Source organism: Alnus glutinosa, chromosome 2 (genome assembly GCF_958979055.1).
Source record: "Alnus glutinosa chromosome 2, dhAlnGlut1.1, whole genome shotgun sequence".
Taxonomy (NCBI): Eukaryota; Viridiplantae; Streptophyta; class Magnoliopsida; order Fagales; family Betulaceae; genus Alnus; species Alnus glutinosa.
The window spans coordinates 33,340,357-33,359,755 of record NC_084887.1 but is presented as its reverse complement, the minus strand read 5'-3'; the positions used below and the strand labels follow the sequence as shown (position 1 = coordinate 33,359,755).

The 19,399-nt window shown below is 37.0% G+C and overlaps 4 protein-coding genes across 4 annotated transcripts; 3 read left to right on the top strand and 1 right to left on the bottom strand.

The window, feature by feature from the left end:
• The first annotated feature begins 6,277 nt into the window (after positions 1-6,277).
• Positions 6,278-7,425, top strand: LOC133859757 (uncharacterized). The gene is made up of 4 exons (XM_062295287.1): positions 6,278-6,494; positions 6,612-6,815; positions 6,908-7,013; positions 7,113-7,425. The coding sequence occupies exons 2-4, from the start codon at positions 6,631-6,633 to the stop codon at positions 7,155-7,157; spliced, it is 336 nt and encodes a 111-aa protein (XP_062151271.1). The 5' UTR covers positions 6,278-6,494; positions 6,612-6,630; the 3' UTR covers positions 7,158-7,425.
• Positions 7,382-9,241, bottom strand: LOC133859756 (protein CHLORORESPIRATORY REDUCTION 7, chloroplastic). The gene is made up of 3 exons (XM_062295286.1): positions 8,992-9,241; positions 8,126-8,256; positions 7,382-7,862 (listed from the first exon to the last, which is right to left on the bottom strand). Exons 1-3 carry the CDS (start codon positions 9,077-9,079, stop codon positions 7,590-7,592), a joined length of 492 nt encoding a protein of 163 aa, XP_062151270.1. The 5' UTR covers positions 9,080-9,241; the 3' UTR covers positions 7,382-7,589.
• Positions 9,242-10,938: 1,697 nt separating this feature from the next.
• Positions 10,939-12,390, top strand: LOC133860058 (uncharacterized). Its single transcript, XM_062295695.1, has 2 exons — positions 10,939-11,758; positions 12,140-12,390. The coding sequence occupies exons 1-2, from the start codon at positions 11,001-11,003 to the stop codon at positions 12,294-12,296; spliced, it is 915 nt and encodes a 304-aa protein (XP_062151679.1). The 5' UTR covers positions 10,939-11,000; the 3' UTR covers positions 12,297-12,390.
• Positions 12,391-14,905: 2,515 nt separating this feature from the next.
• Positions 14,906-18,908, top strand: LOC133859604 (LRR receptor-like serine/threonine-protein kinase RPK2). The gene has a single exon (XM_062295057.1). The coding sequence runs from the start codon at positions 15,186-15,188 to the stop codon at positions 18,603-18,605; it is 3,420 nt and encodes a 1,139-aa protein (XP_062151041.1). The 5' UTR covers positions 14,906-15,185; the 3' UTR covers positions 18,606-18,908.
• The last annotated feature ends 491 nt before the right edge of the window (positions 18,909-19,399 follow it).

Below are 19,399 nucleotides of genomic sequence, written 5' to 3'. Positions count from 1 at the left end.
CTCTGAAAAATAAAAAAAATAAAAAAGTCAAAGCTGGCTCCCACTCTTCTAAAGAAACCTGCACAAGTCTTGACATATGAGTGTTTCATTAAGGGCACCCCTTTGGACCAGGATCCTCTCTCTCAACCTACATAGGAGCAATATTGTCTAGCTAAAAGAAAAAAGAAAAATCTAAAACATGGGTTTTTAAGGTTTTAATTGAAGTATTATTATTTTGCTTAAGACGAGCAGAGGCTTCCCAATTTTTATTTTTATTATTTTTTTTAAGCCATATCCATTGGCTTTACATTTTGAAAGTATTCTGATTCTATTCAAATAATATAAGAGATTACTATTCATGTGGTTACACACGCATTAGAGAACTAATTTAAATTCCGCAATGAAAATTACTCACTCTTAATTAGTGTTATTCACCTTGAGTTTTATTAGTATCTTAGTGGGACAGGATCAAATTATAACTCAATTGATTATGAGGGAGCACATATGATTCTTTGCCGCGTAAGCTTTTTCTTAGCAATTTTTAGCGAATAAGTACTATCATAATAACGCTTAGGTAAAGTAATCACATTTAGTTACCCTCTGCCATTTTAATTAGAAAAAAATTATAATATATAATACAAGAGATTGCTTCAGCCTTCAGTGAAACTCATTTTCCTTTTTCCATTGTTTGCTTTTTGTTTTATTTATTGGTTGTGTCAGCTTTTAGTCTTTTTCCGATACAATAGTCCCAAATGATCCCTTGTCTCTTACGTTTACTCACTCAAAAAGTTCTCTGTGAGGTTCTGAAGGTATCAGGTTCAGATCCACAGTTTCTAATTAGATGTGTAGCCCTGCACTGCACAGTGTGGTAGACTGTTAACCACACGTGCCATTGACAACCCTTCGCGCCCCTGTCCAATCGCTGCTGTAATTAATCAATGTTGACCACCGCTTAATTTGAGCCATGTCATAAGAAGGAAAGAAAAGAAGAAGAAAAAAAAAAAAAAAGAACAGGGAAAAACCATGCAGATGGTTGAAGAAGAGAATTGCAGAAATTTTTCTTTAAGATGGTATATATATATATATATATATATATATATATATATATATATATATATATATATATATATATATATATATATATTTCACTGTGATGCAAATGATCTCAGGAAAATCTTATCTGTATGATATATACAATATAAAACATCATAGTCCTACACTATCTTTCAATTAGGACACAATTAACCAAAAACAAGTATAAAATAGTACAGAGACAGGTCACAGGAGGAAGACAATGGTAAAAGAAACTCCTATTTTTCCATCTTTTCTGCACTGCAGCAAGGGAATATATTAGACCCATGAAAGCTATTTGAAAGAGTTGTCTTTGTTTTTATTCATCCATACTAGTGCTTTTTTTATGTAATTTAAATGTAAAGGAGGAACCTTCAAGCCTCCTCCTAAAGCCAAAACCATTTAAAAGTTGGCAGTTTGTTGACTGCCAACGCACAGGCTTCGGTGAATGAAAACAAAGGCTCGACCCTAGCTTCCAAAGGGTGTTTGATGAGTTTATATATTCTCTTATCTAATGTAGCTTCATATATAAAATAGACCTAATGATAGATCGGCTCCACCACCTTTACTATTTCTTATTGTAAACCGACTGGATTGGTAAAATAAGAACATTTGTCTGCTGTCTGGAATTCACAGTAATTATTTTGTTCAAATGGTTTAGTAAAAGTGTTGAGAGACTTCATATAGAATTCACCTGCTCAAATCAATAACCAAACAACCTAAAATTCAATTGGGCATATAAGTTTCATATAAAGCCTTTCATATTATTTGTCAAAATGCTAACAATTTGAATAGATGATTGCTGTTAATATATCCTTATCTGACTTTGGGATGGTTGCATAATCATAGCAAAATCAACTCTTAATGGTACTCATGAGTAGTACTCAGTACAGTGCTTAGGGTTCTCCATTAGACGAATAGCTTTCATTGAATCTCCACCAACAGACACATCTCAACTACTGCTAGCTACTCCATGCCAACACCCTAATTACAACAAAGAAGCTGCAATTAGCTTGAGTTACAAACTATCATAAGAAGCTAATTAATCATGGTTGAATTTATAATGCATATTACTTCTGTGGCACACGTGCATTAGGTTGGACCGACAGTTGGTAAAAAGTATCTTTATTCAAAACAAGAGACAAGTTGGATGATTCGTATTATTAATGCTTAGATTCGAAAAAGTAATCTCTCGATTCTGTGGGTGTAAGTCAAATTCTCAGTAGAAATTTTCAAGAGCTTTGGTTGATAGTTCAATTGATGTTTGATCGATCGATCGATAAAAATGTGGTATGTTATTCGATCGATCCAATTTAATGTTCTATTGGAAACACAGTTTTGTATTTTGTTTTTTTGAGTATATGATCTTACAATTTAAGATCAATAAGGACGGTTTGGCCGTTTGATTGATGTATTTTTTAGTTTTCTAAATACGAAGCACTTGGTGACTATTTTTCTAATTTTCCTGCAATTCCATGCTTCCACTTTTTTTTCTTTTTTTTTTTTTTTTTTTTGAATTTGTAGAAGAGTTGTTAATTATTGTTTTTCCTTCATTTTTTTTTTACCTAGCTCTTGTCGTTAATTTCCAAGCTATGATGTACTAAACATGATTGCTTAGAGGGCTAATCGTAATAGAGGAATACTCTATTATGATTCTAATGGTTTAGAGTTTAATAAAGTTACTATTAAACATTTTTAGGGTTTTTGAATCAATGGTTAGGTCCTTAACAATTGATATCAAGGCATACATCACGTCAGAGGTCCAATCATAAAAGAGACAACCTATATATATATAGGCATTAGGTTAGATTAAAATATTTTGGTATTTTTATGGGCATAGTGTTAAGTCATTCAATACTAATAGGTGTGTAAAATCGTCATAAGAAAAAGAACTACCATTGGATCATCATTGATAAAGTGAGCCGACATAGACATCAAATTCGAAAGCGCGGGAAAATATTACCGTCCTAATTGTCAAGAATTTAACCATTCAATATATTTAAGGCTTTTGGATAAATTATTATTCTCATAACATAATCAAATCTGTTAGTACATCTGAACAGTATTGGCATGGATATGTGGCTAAGTTAGATATACTTCAATGGAAGGAAACCACCAAACATTTTAAACACAGTTTAAGATATTAATTAGCAATATTAGTCAAGATGATCGAGTATATATCGGGCCAAATGGTTCCCTGCTCCCCCCAAGGCTGCTATAGTTGCTTAATTTCATTCAGATCTTCTGACTTGATCCATCATCTTGCAGGATATATAAGTACGTATCTCATGAACATGAATAAATAGACACCATGAGGTCGTCCCCCCACCTGATCAAACATTAATGTGAGAAAGTGTATATATATTATGTGTTGACTGTACGTCATTCCCTTTCTGCGTAACAAGGTATATATATACATAGAATTGGTTCTTGGGTAATTGGAGTATATATATATATATATATATATATATATATATATATATATATATATATATATAAAATATATAGTAGTCAATAGAAAGATGTAAGCAAAAGCCCATCAAGAATCACAATCTCCATACAAAATTAATCTGCCTAATGCAAGGCTGTTGTTTCCTAACCAGATTGCCCGTTGCCGGCGCCGCAAAGAACTAAATAACAAATAAAATAGTGAATTCATGGTAGCTTTTTTCCATGATTGTGGCCATCAAAACTGGGTCTAACTCGATTGAAGTCTGTAGTCACGGCGCGGGATAGAAATTAAAGAATCGATCGAGTAGACTTGGTGACATTGAGATATATTATTATAAAATGATCAATCACACTCCTCCTGTTAGTCACGAGTCAAAAATCTTCCTTTCCTTGTCTAGCTTGTATTTCAAGAAGAATTGGGTCCAATATCTCCTATATAATATCCACGAATTACTGAGAATATCTCCTAAGCCATCAAAAACATAGCTAAAACAATTAATAGCGGCCCTAGTGGTGGTTGTATTTGGCCTTGTCTTAATGTGGCATCTTCTATCGGCCCAACCTTTCTTGTTTTCTTCTTAATTTCCATAGTTTAAGCTAAAATAATTAAGAGTTCATTTTCTTTTGGCTTCCGAGAAATGATATTTGGCTACTCATGACATAATTATTGACTTCTTCTTTTCTTTTTTCTTTTTTTTTGAAAAATAATAAAAAAAAAATCCTACAAAATCAAACTCAACCCATTTACATGATTTTGTTGTTTTCTTTTAATAAAAAAAAGTCAATAATTATATCATGGAGTAACCAAATATCATTTCTTAATTTTTTAAAGATCGATCAGGATCGATCGATCACCTCCACCCCATGGGTGATGGGTGGTAAACTACTCCTTTGAGAGAGTGTTGACCCGAAGTGAAGGGGTGGTCAGGGACCAAGTTAGAAACTATTATGAGCATGAGCCCCCCCCACCCCCCCCTCTCTCTCTCTCTCTCTCTCTCTCTCTCCATATTCCTTTGTCCCTAGGTGGTCTAGTCACTTTAAGAGAGTGGTCTAATCACTTTAAGGGAGTGGTTGAAATGGGTCGCCGCCAAGGAAGTGGTTAAGGTAGCCATCTACAAAGAAAAAATATTTTGGGGATAGTCAACCACCTCTAAGGTAAGGTTGGAGTAGTCGGCCACCAAAAGAGAGAGAGAGAGAATAATTTATTTACTTCATGGGGTTTGCAGTTAGACATACCCTTGAGTATCAAAAGTACCAAACTAATCTTAAGGGTAAGCTATTTGTCTAAAATGGTTCATACTCAAAGATGGTGCTAGGATTTCTCATTGGGGGCCAAAGATTAATGAGGGGGTCAAACGTAATACTGTAATAACTAATATGCATACTTATATTTGTATAACTTATTTTTATTAATATATATATGAACGAACTAATAAGTCCAACTGAGTTTATACGAGCTGTGTTTATAATCATTAATCAAGTTAAGCCAAGTTTATACAAGTATATCTCGTTTAATAATTTAACCTAATTTTGTGTCAAAGATCGATTCATTTATCAAATAAACTGAGTTCGAGTCAAATTTATTTGAAATCGAGTCCAAGTCTATCCGGGAGTGACTCTTTTCGTTTAACAACACCACAACCACCCCTTTGAAATGAGTTGTCGGCCACTCCAGCCACTCTTTTAAGAGGTATATATAATGACAATGGTTATGATATGATAAATATAAATTATATCCAAGTTTTAAAGTTATTTAATGGTTGTTTCATACTTTCATATATAAATTTACTATTAAAATTGTAAACTTGAATTGGTATGAGACTCTCAAATACCGGGCACAATGGAAACAACATGAATACAGCACAAGTAACAGAATTCACTACAACTATTCAATTTATCCTTTCAATTATTGAACATATGAGTCATATGACACCAATTTCCATTCATTTCTCTGGACTAAGTTAAGGGTTTTTTCTCCAAAAGTTTTAAAAACTATAAGTGAAAATTATATGTTATATTAAAAATGCATATATGTTTTAAGAAAAATATTTCTTTGCATTCTGACGTCTATTTCATATACATCTTCGCTGAGTTGGCATGCTTTATTCAACCTTAAATAAAAAGGAAAAAAAAATACCAATGGTGAATAGAGCATGCTAACTAGACGAAAATGTGTACGAGATGAACGCCAAAATATAAATAAGTATTCTCATATTTTAAGCACAAATCAATATTTCTCATACTACAAGCGAGCAAATATTTCTCATACTCGAAGGAGATGCAATTAACATTATCTTAGCGATTAAGAATCCCAGCTTGTTTTTAGGTTGGAATTTTGCTAATGTAATTGCTAATATTAGACTTTTGTTGCTTGCTTTCCATGATTGAAAGGCTTCTAAAGTTTTTAAAAGTGTAAATTTTTGTGTACTTTTTTAGTTAAATGTGACACTTTTATACTTTCTGTTTATAAGCATTTCAATTGGTCTTCCATTCTCTTTTTCTTTCTAATCAAGAATGAAAAAACCCTCCCTTGTAACAATTTTTTTTTTTGTTTGAATTAAAAATAATAATTATATATCAGTTTAAAAGATTAATAGATTTAGTTTAAACAAAAACATTTTCCAAAAGTTGATTAGGTCAGGTCACCACGTTGCTAAGGCGGCTACTTTTGGACCGGCCCTGAATCCCTCCCCAACCGAACCCATAACGCCAACTTTATTTAAATGCCAAACGCATCCAAGGCCTAAATTTGACCGTTGGAACCTGTCTTCCCCAACGGTCACCTCCACCACTCAAATTGCCTCAAGTTTCATGCCCCCTGCTTTAAAGCAGAGGTTCAGGCATGCATGCAGCAAAGAGATTGGGTCCGAAAGGGTAATTCAAAGCTGAATGTCGTAGAAATTTTATGCGAATTTGAGATTTACTCTTGTGAGTTAAATTTCGCTTACAAGTAATTCTCGTTTGCAGTACATCTCTCTCTGTCTCGCGTCAGGGTTCGTGCTTCTAATCTCTCATTCTTTCTTCACCTCACAGCTATCGTTTGCCTTCTCCTTCTTTCCCATTAATTTCAAGATGGTTAATTAGAGTTAATGTCGCTTCGATCTTCACAGGTAACCCAGTTGTTATTTAATGGAGAACGCGCTCACTTTGCCTCCCAAGAACCCGTTGCAGCCAGAAAACACAGTACTCGACTGCAAAACACCGCCCCAGAATCGACAAAATGATCAAAATGATCGAAACTCCGGCAATGAGTTACGCAAACCTACCACCCCGGACCGCCTTAAAGTCCCCAAGGCATTCAAATACCCCGAAAGGTACATTCTTCATTCTTCCCCATAGCGGAATTTCATTTTCTTAGTTTAGGTTAATTTTTTTTTGTAACATTTTTCTTTTTCTTTTTCTGCAGGTATAGAAGCCCAACGGATTCGATGATGTCCCCGGTTACAAAAGGCCTTCTTGCCAGAAGCAGAAAGGGTAGCGTGCTTTTACCACCTAGTTTAAATCAGACCAAGGTATTGAACTTTTTTTTTTAACTAGATTTTAATTCAGCATACTTGGGAGTTCAAATAATTTTACTCATTTCTATTTATATTGTAAATTTATTGCTTTAGATTCAGGATTTGCGAGCTCAGGATGTCGGTCTCTTTGAAAGTTAAAGTGTTGAAGCTGTTGGATAAAGCTCAAGATCAGATGGATTTCTTGATCCAAATGGTTGTTTGACAAATTGGAATTATTTCATTTTAAATTCAAGTAAATCTGATGGGATTTTATCTGCCGAACCCTCCCTAAATATTGCTTTCAATTTCTGTAAGATGGGTGTAATGTGATTCTCCAAGGCTTTTTTTTTTTTTTTTTTTTGTGTAATTCAAATAAAGAAATATTTCAGTCCAACAAATGCTTTGTTATGAAATTGATTGACAGCTACTTGTTGAAAGCATGCAAACGAAGGGGCTTATACCTGAATGTGTCTCTCCGATTCACATGAATGAAACACTATATGAACTATGCCTGCATCATCTATATATGTATATATAGAGCAGGCCAATTTTAATCATGTAAATTTGATTGCGATGAAGCCCAGATTTTTCTCACTCCAAGCGAACTTGGTACCATTGGATTGAACCGACGTCTCCATCAATTTCAAGCTCACAAACAGACCTTACGAGGTGCGAAACAGCATCATCCACCGTTTCGAATCTAGCAAGGTCTGGAGGAAGGGCCTCTCCCGGCCAGTTTTCCAGCCAATTTTGCAACTTCGCTTTTAGCTCTTCCTCAGAAACAAATATCTCATCCTGCCCTGGTTCGAATAGTACATAAGTTTCTGCAGCCCCCCGAGGTGTCCGTCTCCTCATTGCATAAACCTAACAGCAAATATAAAAGCACTATTAACAAGATCTGCATCTGAAATTAATTCAAAACAGGCTCACATAGCATTAATTTGCAATAAGTTAGATGAGGATGAGGAAGAAAATTAGCTAAACTTGGGTCCTTTTTTTGTCTGTTTGCTAGTTCTTGATGTTTGGCGAAATTTGATACAGATATAACATTCTTGATCACTGCAAATATGAAGGATTGTGACCTATACAATACAACTGAAGCCCAAGTGTAGAAAAAAATAGGTTACCTTTACTGCATTTCTGCTGTTGCTTGACTTTTGAGGCAGTTTGAGATGGCTTGAAGAACTCCAATACACAGTTACATCTGCTGATCTTGAGCGAATCAATGGACTTGGACTATGGTGTCTTGCTTCTTTACCTGCATGTGATTCCACTGCTGTCATTTTGAATGGCACAATGTTTCTTGAATTTCCTTGGGTTTTCAAATATAGTGTCTGGGATATGTAAGGTGACTGGTGGTTTTATTTCTGTTATCAATCAAAGTATATCATCCAAAAGGAAGCTTAATGTGTTCACCAATTCTTTTTACAGCAAAAATGATGGAATATTGGAACTAACAGAGTCGAGAAACAGAAGTTATTTCCATCAAAACTTTGTCTAAAATGGCATATTCTTTCTTTTCATGTTCTTAAGCTTCTCTTGAATTCTAACACAGCATAAAATATAATTGAATGGAAAATGAAATTGAGAAGCGGAATAAAAGAACATACAACATGAAGGATGAGAGATGGAAGAAGAGAAAGAAACGCACAAAAATTACGTGATTCGGTTATGACCTACAATCTCTATTTATAAAAAAAATAGATGGTAGGTGAATACAATATAAACAAGGTATTCAATTCACAAGGACTTGATTATTAATCACAGGAATTTGATAGGAATCACATATATATGAAAATATATTCTAACAATTCATTCGGTACAAATTAGAAACAACCATAGACTCAGAATAACACCTAGTTTCCCATTATATACTGCTAAATGATGCTCTCACTTCGATCTGAAGTTCATAAGCATACATGAATTATCAAAGTACAGATATCAAGAACTTGAGCCAATAGGCTAATGAGCAAATCAAAGGAAGAGATCTGACAGCTGGGGTTCTGAACTCCATTGCTGATCAACAGCTTTTTCTCCAAAGCTCCCTCCACAGGAACCAGTTTGCCTGCGACTTTCAACATCTTTCTTTAATTCCAAAGCTCAAAAATGATGGGGATAACATCCTGCCTGAGAGCATATCTGCCAACAAACATGTTGGGGATAACATCTCACATTGCGCCTCCTACTGTCTTACATGCCTTATCCTCTTTTTTCATCATTTTTACTGAACTACCCTCTTGGGTCCTGACTCTGAAGTCTAATCTTATATCTCCTTGTACTCGATCTAATCCCACATCTTAAATCGTTGGTTGATGATCATAACAAATAAAGACAAAAACATTTGTGTTTTTTGGCCTGGAAATCTTATGACTTTGAATAAGTCTAAACAATGGTGAAATAAACGCAATTAAGTTCAAATCCTATTCTTGTTGAAAATAGTAAAATTGTAAAATCCCAAATCCAGATTTTACTTTATCACAAATCCTCAACGTGTAGGGCAGGAAAACTATTCTGAGTCTGTATAATTGTTCTTTACTTAGGCCGTGTCATATCCATTTTGTTGTTGGAAAAATAAAATAATTCTAAATACTCAAGTCTTATCTCATTGGACGGATGAGGCAGTGCCCATCAACCATTAAATTAGCCTTCATTAAAATCTGAATTTGAGTATTTAGAATTACTCGGAAAAACCTCACACCAATCCAAAAAGGAAAAAGATGGACAATACTATGGATAGGGATGAGTCCCAACTAAGTAACACAAGTCAAGTCAAACCCTATAAAGTTGCAGCACACAAGACATGATAGGTAAATGATACGCTTACAACTTTTGTACAGTTCAAACTTCTTCTTTTTTTTCTTTTTTTTCTTTTTTTTTTTTTTTTAAAAAAAGAAACCATTAATTAGATTTATTTTTTACATGTGAGTTGTACATATCTAATGGTTGATTTTTTTTTTTTTTTTTTAAAAAAAGTTATTAAAGTTGTACAGAAGTTGTTAAAGTTATTAAAAAAAAACTAACTACTTTTAATCCTAATTTTTTCATCCGAATAAGTAATTTTAAATCACATAACATTTGGAAGGATACAAAGAGAGCTGTAGTCCTTCTTATAGCATTACTCCATAAGATATATAAGTTATACGTTGAGACCTTATCAGCCTTAACATAATTAAAAAACTACACTAATTATCTCTCTCCATCTACCATCCTATTTGCCCTAATATTTTAAATTTTGTAATATCTTCCTAATAGAATGGGGGTATAATGTCTAGATTAAAAGGGGAAGAAAAAAAAAAATAGGACCCATGGCAGGGTGGAAAGTGTAATTTTCCATGTCAAAATAAACTTATGAATGGAGAATGTGCATTATTTAGGATCTGTACGAGGTACATATATGAACAACCATGGACTCCTCCTAGGCTTTTAATTTAGGCTGAGATGGCCGGCCGGCCGGCCCAAAACCAACAAAATGTGCAACGTAACTGAACTGCAGCCTTCCCGCGTGAAGGCTCGTATATTTGTTAGAAACAGCGGCAACGGCTACAAGATTTGGTTAATTAGCTGGTTCCAGAAGATAGAATTATCAAATCTAACCCCCGAGATCCTCTCTTGGCCTTCCTTTGTTAGCCTGCATGCAGTTGATAAAAACCAAAACCCTACTTGTTTGGTCCCCGCTGTTGTTCCGATCTTCCTACTCCTAATTAACCACCCACCCTCTCTTTGACATGTGCTCAACATTCACATGATCAAATATTTCCAAAGGTAATTAATTTATAAAAGGGTTTTTCGGATTCACTTCTTTCTGCTTCATTGAAGCTCCTATTTTTTCTTGCAAAGCTGATCGATTTCTTTTTGCAATGGCATAGGTGACCCATCTTCTGCCATATATTTGTTTTTCTTTTTTTTTTTTCCCCTTTTTTTTTTTTCTTTCAGATTTTCCTGCCTGTACTTGCAGTTAGAAGTCGGCATTGGAACAATTTGAGGATTTGGTTAAACTGAATAATGGATGCCACGGATCAGGAACACAAGGGAGGGAGTAGTAAGAATCTAAGGGTGCATTTTGATGTTCCCTCCAAAGAAGTTGACCCCGTCGTTGCTCATCAAAAAAGTCCAGGTTCGTCTTCTTCATCATCAGCTTCTTCGATGGAAGTAGATGCTATTGATCAGACATTCTTTAATGGCCCTCCTTTTGAATCTGAAAAAGATCGTAGCCTTGAGATGGAAGGACCCACATCACCGGCTGATCATCTTCTTTCTACTCCCTCTCCTGTTTGGAGCAATCAAAGTGGATCAGGTACACAATCTCCTTCGATGCCGGCGCCGACAGGGCGGCCAGCAGGCTATGATCCAAATCGGATTCCATCTTCCGTGTTTTCTTCCAAATCCACAACGCCTATGGAATGGAGCGTCGCCTCGAATGAATCGTTATTCAGTATTCACATCGGAAATAGCAGCTTCTCAAGAGATCACTTTATCATGTTCAACAATAAATCTGGAGAGTTGGCGAGGACGGATGAATTGATGGCTGCTACGGCTACCCTCCCCCGCCTTACCGCATCAGGCCACGATAAAAGCAAGACTAATGCTGATATGGCAATAGAAGCATCAGATGATACCACCCTTGCCGATTGGAGGGGATCTGTAAAAGATGACAACAAGGGAAGAGGTTCTCCTGCTGATCAGGATGTCGGATTCTACAATACTATCTCTTACCGGTCTGATGAGAGCAATACCAGCACCCGCTCCTTTCATTTCCCATTGTAAGCTATAATTTTCAACCTGTCAAAACTTCAATCTTTGCATTAAATCAACACAAAGCGTTTTAAATGGCCATAAACCTATCATGGGTTACCTCCAGAGAAAAGTCACGATTCGAAAAAACAAAAAACAGACAATATTATATCAGTAAGGGTGAATTGTTACAATATATATATATATATATATACACACACACATATGCATGAGAAATTGTTTCTTTATATAATACATGTATATACACTCATAATTTTAGTTTATTTCTCGATCTGTTTAGGTAATCTATCTTATACAATCCAATATGATCTGGTATAATTATAATTGATCGATCTTCATAGCATTGTAGTTGACGTACATATATATGTATATATATGGGTTGTTTCCAGTTTTGCAGGTGATAGTGGATTAAATAGCCCTGTGGCGCTGGACTTGGAAATGCAGTACCCGCGGCAGCAGCAGCAGCATCAAAACCCTCGAATGAGCTCAAAGCCTGCTAGAACCAATTGGTTTTCTTGCTTCTATTGTTGCCCACGATGCTGTTGATCGAGAGCGAATTTTCCATATAAATATTGTTCTATAAAGATCAGGGAGCGATTTTCCCACTTCTCTCTTTCTCATACAAGATTTGAAATTAATTCTGGAGCGATGAAAAAACTACACCGTATACACTACACTTAAAAGCCAATCCATCAAAATGGGCTTCTTAATTATCCTCAAAGTAATCATTTGATCAACCATTGTACATAATGCCAAATGCAAAAGTTTGTAACTTGTAGCTAATTAAGAATTCTTTCTATCTCTAATCTTTGTGTTCTTGGTATTTGGATCTTTGTTCAGGTATATACCATGACAAGTACTACCAACCTGGTTGGTCTGGTTTTGAGAACACTACTGCAAAATAGACATTAAATTAAATCTGTCAGAAATGGTTTGGAGAATCCCACTTCACATGCCACAACAAAATATGCATAGATTATTCTCTCCACATTAAATTGATTGGAAGACTCATGCTTTAATTTATGTCTTTATAGATAATATATGTATTTAAGATCATTGTCCGTTGATGGGAAAAACACCAAAATAAAAACCTTACTCTTGAGAAGCTTTATCAGTCTCCCAATCATCATCATCAAATTAAAATAAAATAAAATTTACTACACCTACGTCATTTATTTTTATAATCTACACCTCAAGATTGAACAATCTAAGATTATCGAAATCTATGCCATTCTGCCTTTTTGTTTTTAACTTCTTCTTTTTTGGTAATGTTGGACAGCTGGTTTTCTGTAATTAGACTGTCTAAATTTATGTACATAGGGGGGGGGGGGGTGTTATAAATGGGGCTTAATTGCCCCAATTAGCCCAGAATGTGAAAATTACTTGTTCAGAATAGGTGAATTCCGCGATCTCCATCTCTTAAATTGGTCGAATTTTATAAACAATTGAACATACGATAATTCATAGGGTATATGATATAATGTTTTTTTATGTCACCCAATGAAAAGGTGTATGATTCTTTTGCTTGAAACTGTCATAATAATATGGCACTGATAATTCAAGAATCATAAAAAGGAAGAAAGAACTTTGTCCTAATTGGTCCATATTTCTTATTACAGTGAGGATGGACAAAACCATATATATGAGTAGTTGAATCCCCTGTCACAGAGTATTTAAACTCGATCAATAAAGTCTAATATCAATTATTTGGGGTTGGCTACTTGGACAAGTTTAGTTATTGTTTAGCAATGCAATGACAATAATGATGCAGTACTCCCATAACAGGACATGAAGCTCTACAACCTATGGAAACTGCTTTTTTGCTCTACAATCATCATGCTGATCCCAACTCTATGCAAAGTAGGGCAAATTATCAACAATTTATCCTTCCTTCTCTTTTTCTTTTCAAATAATTTCAAGAAAAAACAATCATATTTATCAAGTTTTTAAAGGTGCTTCAATCAATAGTAGATACTATAATTTAGATAATACCAAATGAAAGATACAAATTAATTATTTTATTAAAGAGATTGACATCTTGAGGAGTTTTTCGATGGGACCACAATATAGTTTTATGGGATACCACTCAACCTAAAAATCTTAAGCTTATAGTTTGAACTCTATTATATTAGAGAGCCTCTTTAATAAAGATGGGCTGTAAAACTCATTATACAAACACACACTAAACATTAGACATGAAAACACTAGATTTCATACAAAAAAGAAAAAACAAAACCAATGGACAAAATAAGCACTTTTGAGTTTTCTTCATTGTACGTAAGTTGCAAAGATCCCACCATCCCCACCGGATCTGCCAAAGAAAACTGAGGAAAAATGAGGGTCTACTGTTTAGAAATTGCCGTTTTTTAATTTGTTTCAAAGGATTGTGCGTTTTCATGTTTATTGTATTTTTTGGTTTTTAATGACTTGTTCACTTATAATTAGTTGTTGTAGAATGAGGGGTTTACAGCTTATCATTTATATTAACTATTCGCGTTTGTAATGTCACACACATGTATATTCAACAAATATATGTATAAAGTTACTGTGATGACCTTGAGATGCAAGTCTTCATTCAATCATATATAGTACAATTTAGCAAATAAAAGAGAATTTAACCCTCATTGAAAAGAGAAGAAATCCACTTCCATGCATTATTATCATGTTTTCTTTCTCTAATCGATTTTGTTCACATCAATAATAGACCTAATCTTATAGGACATGGTCACACTCCCATCAATCCCATTCCAAAGGGGCAGCTAAATTCCACTGGGCTTTTTAGGGCCCTTGCCTTATCTGGACCTCATGAACCCTGAACCAACAATATCAAAAAGTCTGTGGGGCCCGCTTCACCTTCTGGAAGGGCATCCCACGTGGGTACCTTTATATGGAGCCACGTGTTGGAAACTTTAAGAAATCTTTTTAACCTCATTAAGCCCAGCCCAACGACCAAGGCGACCCCCAAAATTGACGACGGTGATGCGTTTATTGACCGGCAGTGGACCCCACTTCTGCCCCGGGGTATGTTCACCGGACCCACATCACCCACCAAAAACCGACAAAGCCCTAATTTTGAAAAATGATAATAAATAAATAAATAAATAATAATCCAAAACCCACTTTAAAGGGGAAAAAAAGAAAAAAAAAAAAAAGAAAAACCAAAGAAGACGAAGAACAAGAATGAAACCAAAAAAAAAAAGGGAGAGAGAGAGAGAGAGAAAAGAAGGCAAAGAAAGAAAAACGCGTTTTCTCTAAAGAACAGAGTTGAGTTGAATCTTCTCTCTCTTCACTCTCTTCTCTGTCTGTCTCTCTAAAGAACCAAAATTAGGGTTAGGGTTTTCAAAGGAAAAAAAACCCTAATCTTTCTCGGCAACTGAAAGAGAAGGGTTTGGGTTTAATTCTTAGGGTTTTGGACACCCTTTCAGGTGTTCAGAAATGGGTTCCTCTTCTTCTTCTTCCTCTTCAGTGATCAAATGGCACTCTTTTCACAGACCCATGTCTCCCGTGCTCCTACTGAAGCTCTTGCTGTTGTGGGCCTTCTATCTTTCTCAAAGTGGAGTCGTTTTCGCTGATTCGGACAAATCGGTGCTCCTCCAGTGGAAGACCTCGGTCTCAGACCCTTCAGGCTTGCTCTCGAGCTGGGACTCCGGAAGTTCAGGTCACTGCTCGTGGTTCGGCGTCTCCTGCGACTCGAATTCCCGCGTCGTTTCGCTAAACGTGACCGGGAATGGCCTCGAAGGTAATTCGTGTTCCGATTTCGCAAAATTTCCGCTTTATGGTTTTGGGATTAGGAGGAACTGTTTGAATAGTAGAGGAAAGTTGGTTGGGAAATTGTTGCCTGTGATTGCTGAGCTTAGTGAGCTTAGGATTTTATCGCTTCCCTTTAATGGTTTTGATGGAGAAATTCCTGGTGAAATTTGGGGCATGGAGAAGCTTGAGGTTCTTGATCTAGAGGGAAATTCAGTAACTGGGTCGGTGCCGGTTCAGTTTGTGGGTTTGAGGAATTTGCGCGTTCTTAATCTCGGGTTTAATAGGATTGTGGGGGAGATACCGAGCTCGCTTTCAAATTGTGTGAGCTTAGAGATCTTGAATTTAGCAGGGAACGATTTGAACGGGACGGTACCAGGGTTTGTTGGTGGGTTGACGGGGGTGTATTTGCCGTTTAATCGGCTTACTGGGCAGGTTCCTAGTGAGATTGGGGAGAAGTGTCGGAAGCTTGAGCATCTGGACTTGTCTGATAATGTCTTGGTCGGTGAAATTCCGAGGAGTTTGGGGAATTGTGGTCAGTTGCAGTCGCTTTTGTTGTATTCAAATTTGTTGGAAGAGGCTATTCCGGCTGAGCTAGGTCAGCTTCAGAAGCTTCAAGTGCTGGATGTTTCAAGGAATAGCTTAAGCGGTCTGATACCTTCTGCGCTTGGCAATTGTTCTGAATTGTCTGTTCTAGTGCTATCAAATCTGTTTGATCCACATCTGAGAGTTAATGATACAACCAGGGACTCTTCGCGGGAGCAAGTGGGTACGGTGAATGATGATTTTAATTTTTTGGAAGGCACGATTCCTGTGGAAATCACAATGCTTCCTAAGTTGAGAGTATTATGGGCACCAAGGGCAACTCTTGAGGGCTCATTCCCGAGCAGTTGGGGTGTTTGCGAGAACTTAGAGATGATGAATTTGGCTCAGAATTATTTCACTGGGGAATTTTCTGATGGGCTTAGTCGCTGCAAGAAGCTGCATTTTCTAGACATAAGCTCAAACAGGCTTACTGGGGAACTTGTTGACAAACTTCCAGTTCCTTGTATGACTGTGTTTGATGTCAGTGGGAATGCCTTGTCGGGTACAATACCTAAATTTTCTGAAAGCACTTGCCGTCCTGTTCCTTTCTCAAATGGAAGTCCTCCTGAACGTGGGAGTGATCCATCTTCTTTGTATCTATCATTTTTCACTTCTAAAGCCCAAGTTGGAACTCCTCAATCACTTGGAGAAGATGGTGGTCTTGCTGTATTTCACAATTTTAGGCACAATAACTTTACTGGCACTATCCAGTCTATGCCAATTGCAGCTGAAAGATTGGGAAAGCAAACAGTTTACACATTTCTTGCTGGGGAAAACAGGCTCACCGGACCATTTCCTGGTGCCTTATTTGAGAAGTGCGAAGGGTTGGATGCACTGATTGTCAATGTTAGCAACAATAAAATACATGGTCAATTTCCTGCTGAATTTGGTACAAGGTGCAAATCTCTTCAATTTTTTGATGCATCTGCAAATGGAATTACTGGACCCATTCCCCCCAGTTTCAGGGAGTTGGTGTCCCTTGTTACCCTTAACTTGAGTTGGAACCTGTTGCTTGGTCAAATACCTTCCAATCTCAGTGAGATAAGGAACCTGAAGCATCTCTCTTTGGCTGGTAATAATCTCACTGGCTTCATTCCTTCTAGCTTGGGGCAGTTGCAGTATTTGGAAGAGCTGGACCTTTCATCAAACTCTCTCACTGGGGAAATTCCAAAAGATCTTGGAAACTTGAAACACCTGACTGTTCTTCTGCTTAACAACAATAATCTCTCCGGGCAGATTCCTTCTGGTTTGGCCAATGTAACCACGCTCTCAGCATTCAATGTTTCCTTCAATAATTTGTCTGGGTCACTGCCATTGAATGGTAGCTTGATAAAATGCAGTAGTGCTCTTGGTAATCCACATCTACGGTCTTGCCAGATGTCTTCTCTGACATCGCCATCTTCAGATCTGCAAGGAGCGGATGGCAACTCAAATTCTGTTACTGCTGCTCAACCATCCCAAGAAAGTCGGAATAGTGGTTTCAATTCAATTGAGATAGCATCCATAACATCTGCATCAGCCATTGTCTCAGTTCTTCTTGCTCTGATTGTGCTATTCTTCTATACCCGAAAGTGGAACCCAAAGTCCAAAGTTACTGGGTCTGTCAGGAAGGAAGTAACTGTATTTACTGACATTGGGGTTCCATTGACCTTTGACAATGTTGTGCGGGCCACAGTGAATTTCAATGCTAGCAACTGCATCGGGAATGGAGGTTTTGGGGCAACCTACAAGGCAGAGATCTCACCTAGCGTTCTAGTGGCAATAAAACGGCTTTCAGTTGGACGTTTCCAGGGGGTTCAACAGTTCGATGCAGAAATTAAAACCCTTGGCAGGCTCCGTCATCCAAATCTTGTAACTTTGATTGGTTATCATGCCAGTGAAACAGAGATGTTCCTTATCTATAATTATTTGCCAGGTGGTAATTTGGAAAAGTTCATCCAGGAAAGATCCACAAGGGCAGTGGACTGGAGGATACTTCACAAGATTGCACTGGATATATCCCGTGCACTTGCCTACTTACATGATCAGTGCGTACCGCGTGTCCTTCATCGCGACGTGAAGCCCAGCAATATCTTGTTGGATGATGATTTCAATGCTTATCTGTCTGACTTTGGATTGGCCAGGCTTTTGGGAACTTCAGAAACCCACGCTACCACTGGTGTGGCTGGAACTTTTGGATATGTTGCTCCAGAGTATGCAATGACTTGCCGTGTTTCCGATAAGGCTGATGTGTACAGTTATGGTGTGGTGCTTCTTGAGTTACTCTCAGACAAGAAAGCTCTGGATCCTTCATTTTCCCCATATGGGAATGGTTTCAACATTGTTGCTTGGGCATGTATGCTCCTGCGACAGGGCCGTGCAAAGGAGTTCTTTACTGCAGGGTTATGGGATGCAGGTCCCCATGATGATTTAGTAGAAGTTTTACACTTGGCAGTTGTGTGTACGGTTGACTCTCTCTCTACCAGGCCTACAATGAAGCAAGTTGTACGGCGGCTGAAGCAACTTCAACCCCCATCATGTTAAGTGCCTGGTGAGACTTTCAGTAATTAACGTAGCAATTTGTAGGAGGTAAGCCTCATTGTAATTTGTGCTTTTGCACTCTGTCCTCTTCGTGGACTGCCCTTAGCTTGAGTTCTAAATTGTAGTTAATCCACTTGTAAATTGTAATATAGGTTTGCCCCCATTTTTTCAAGTTGTTTCCCTGATTAGGGGGCTTGCTGATGAATCTGCAGAAGAATGCAGATATTAGTTTTCCACGTTCTATACTTGTACTTCAGTTTTATTTGTTGTTCAATAAAACCATAGAATAGAGATATTTCTGGGGAAGTTTGGTTAATCATTTGATAATCCGATTGTTTCCTATTTGTTTCTGATGCATACAAATTATTCATATCCTTGAATGATTTGCAGAGCTTAGGCTTGCAGATCAGATATTCATGGTCTATGCAACTGCAATTGTCATGGTCTTCACCTGTGTATATGTCAATCACTTGGGGTGGTTCATGAGTTGCAAAACGACCCTTTTTGGCCGAGCTTTTTGTTTTCGAAACAGAACACACTGCCGTTTGTTAACGTTCTTTCACGTCTATGCTTTCACCTGCCTCTCGGCTTTTCTCTCAGCTGCATCCACGGTGAAGCGTCTTCTCCACAAGAACAGACCGGTCAAACTTAATATGCCACAAACAAACCTACCTGACTGAAGCCTTCAACAAAGTAGTGGGTTTGGCTTTGAAGATGGTGGCTTCAAATGCTGTTGACGAAGCCGATGAAACCTCCAAAACCCCCAAACGCTGAGAAAACCAGAAGAAACCCACCGA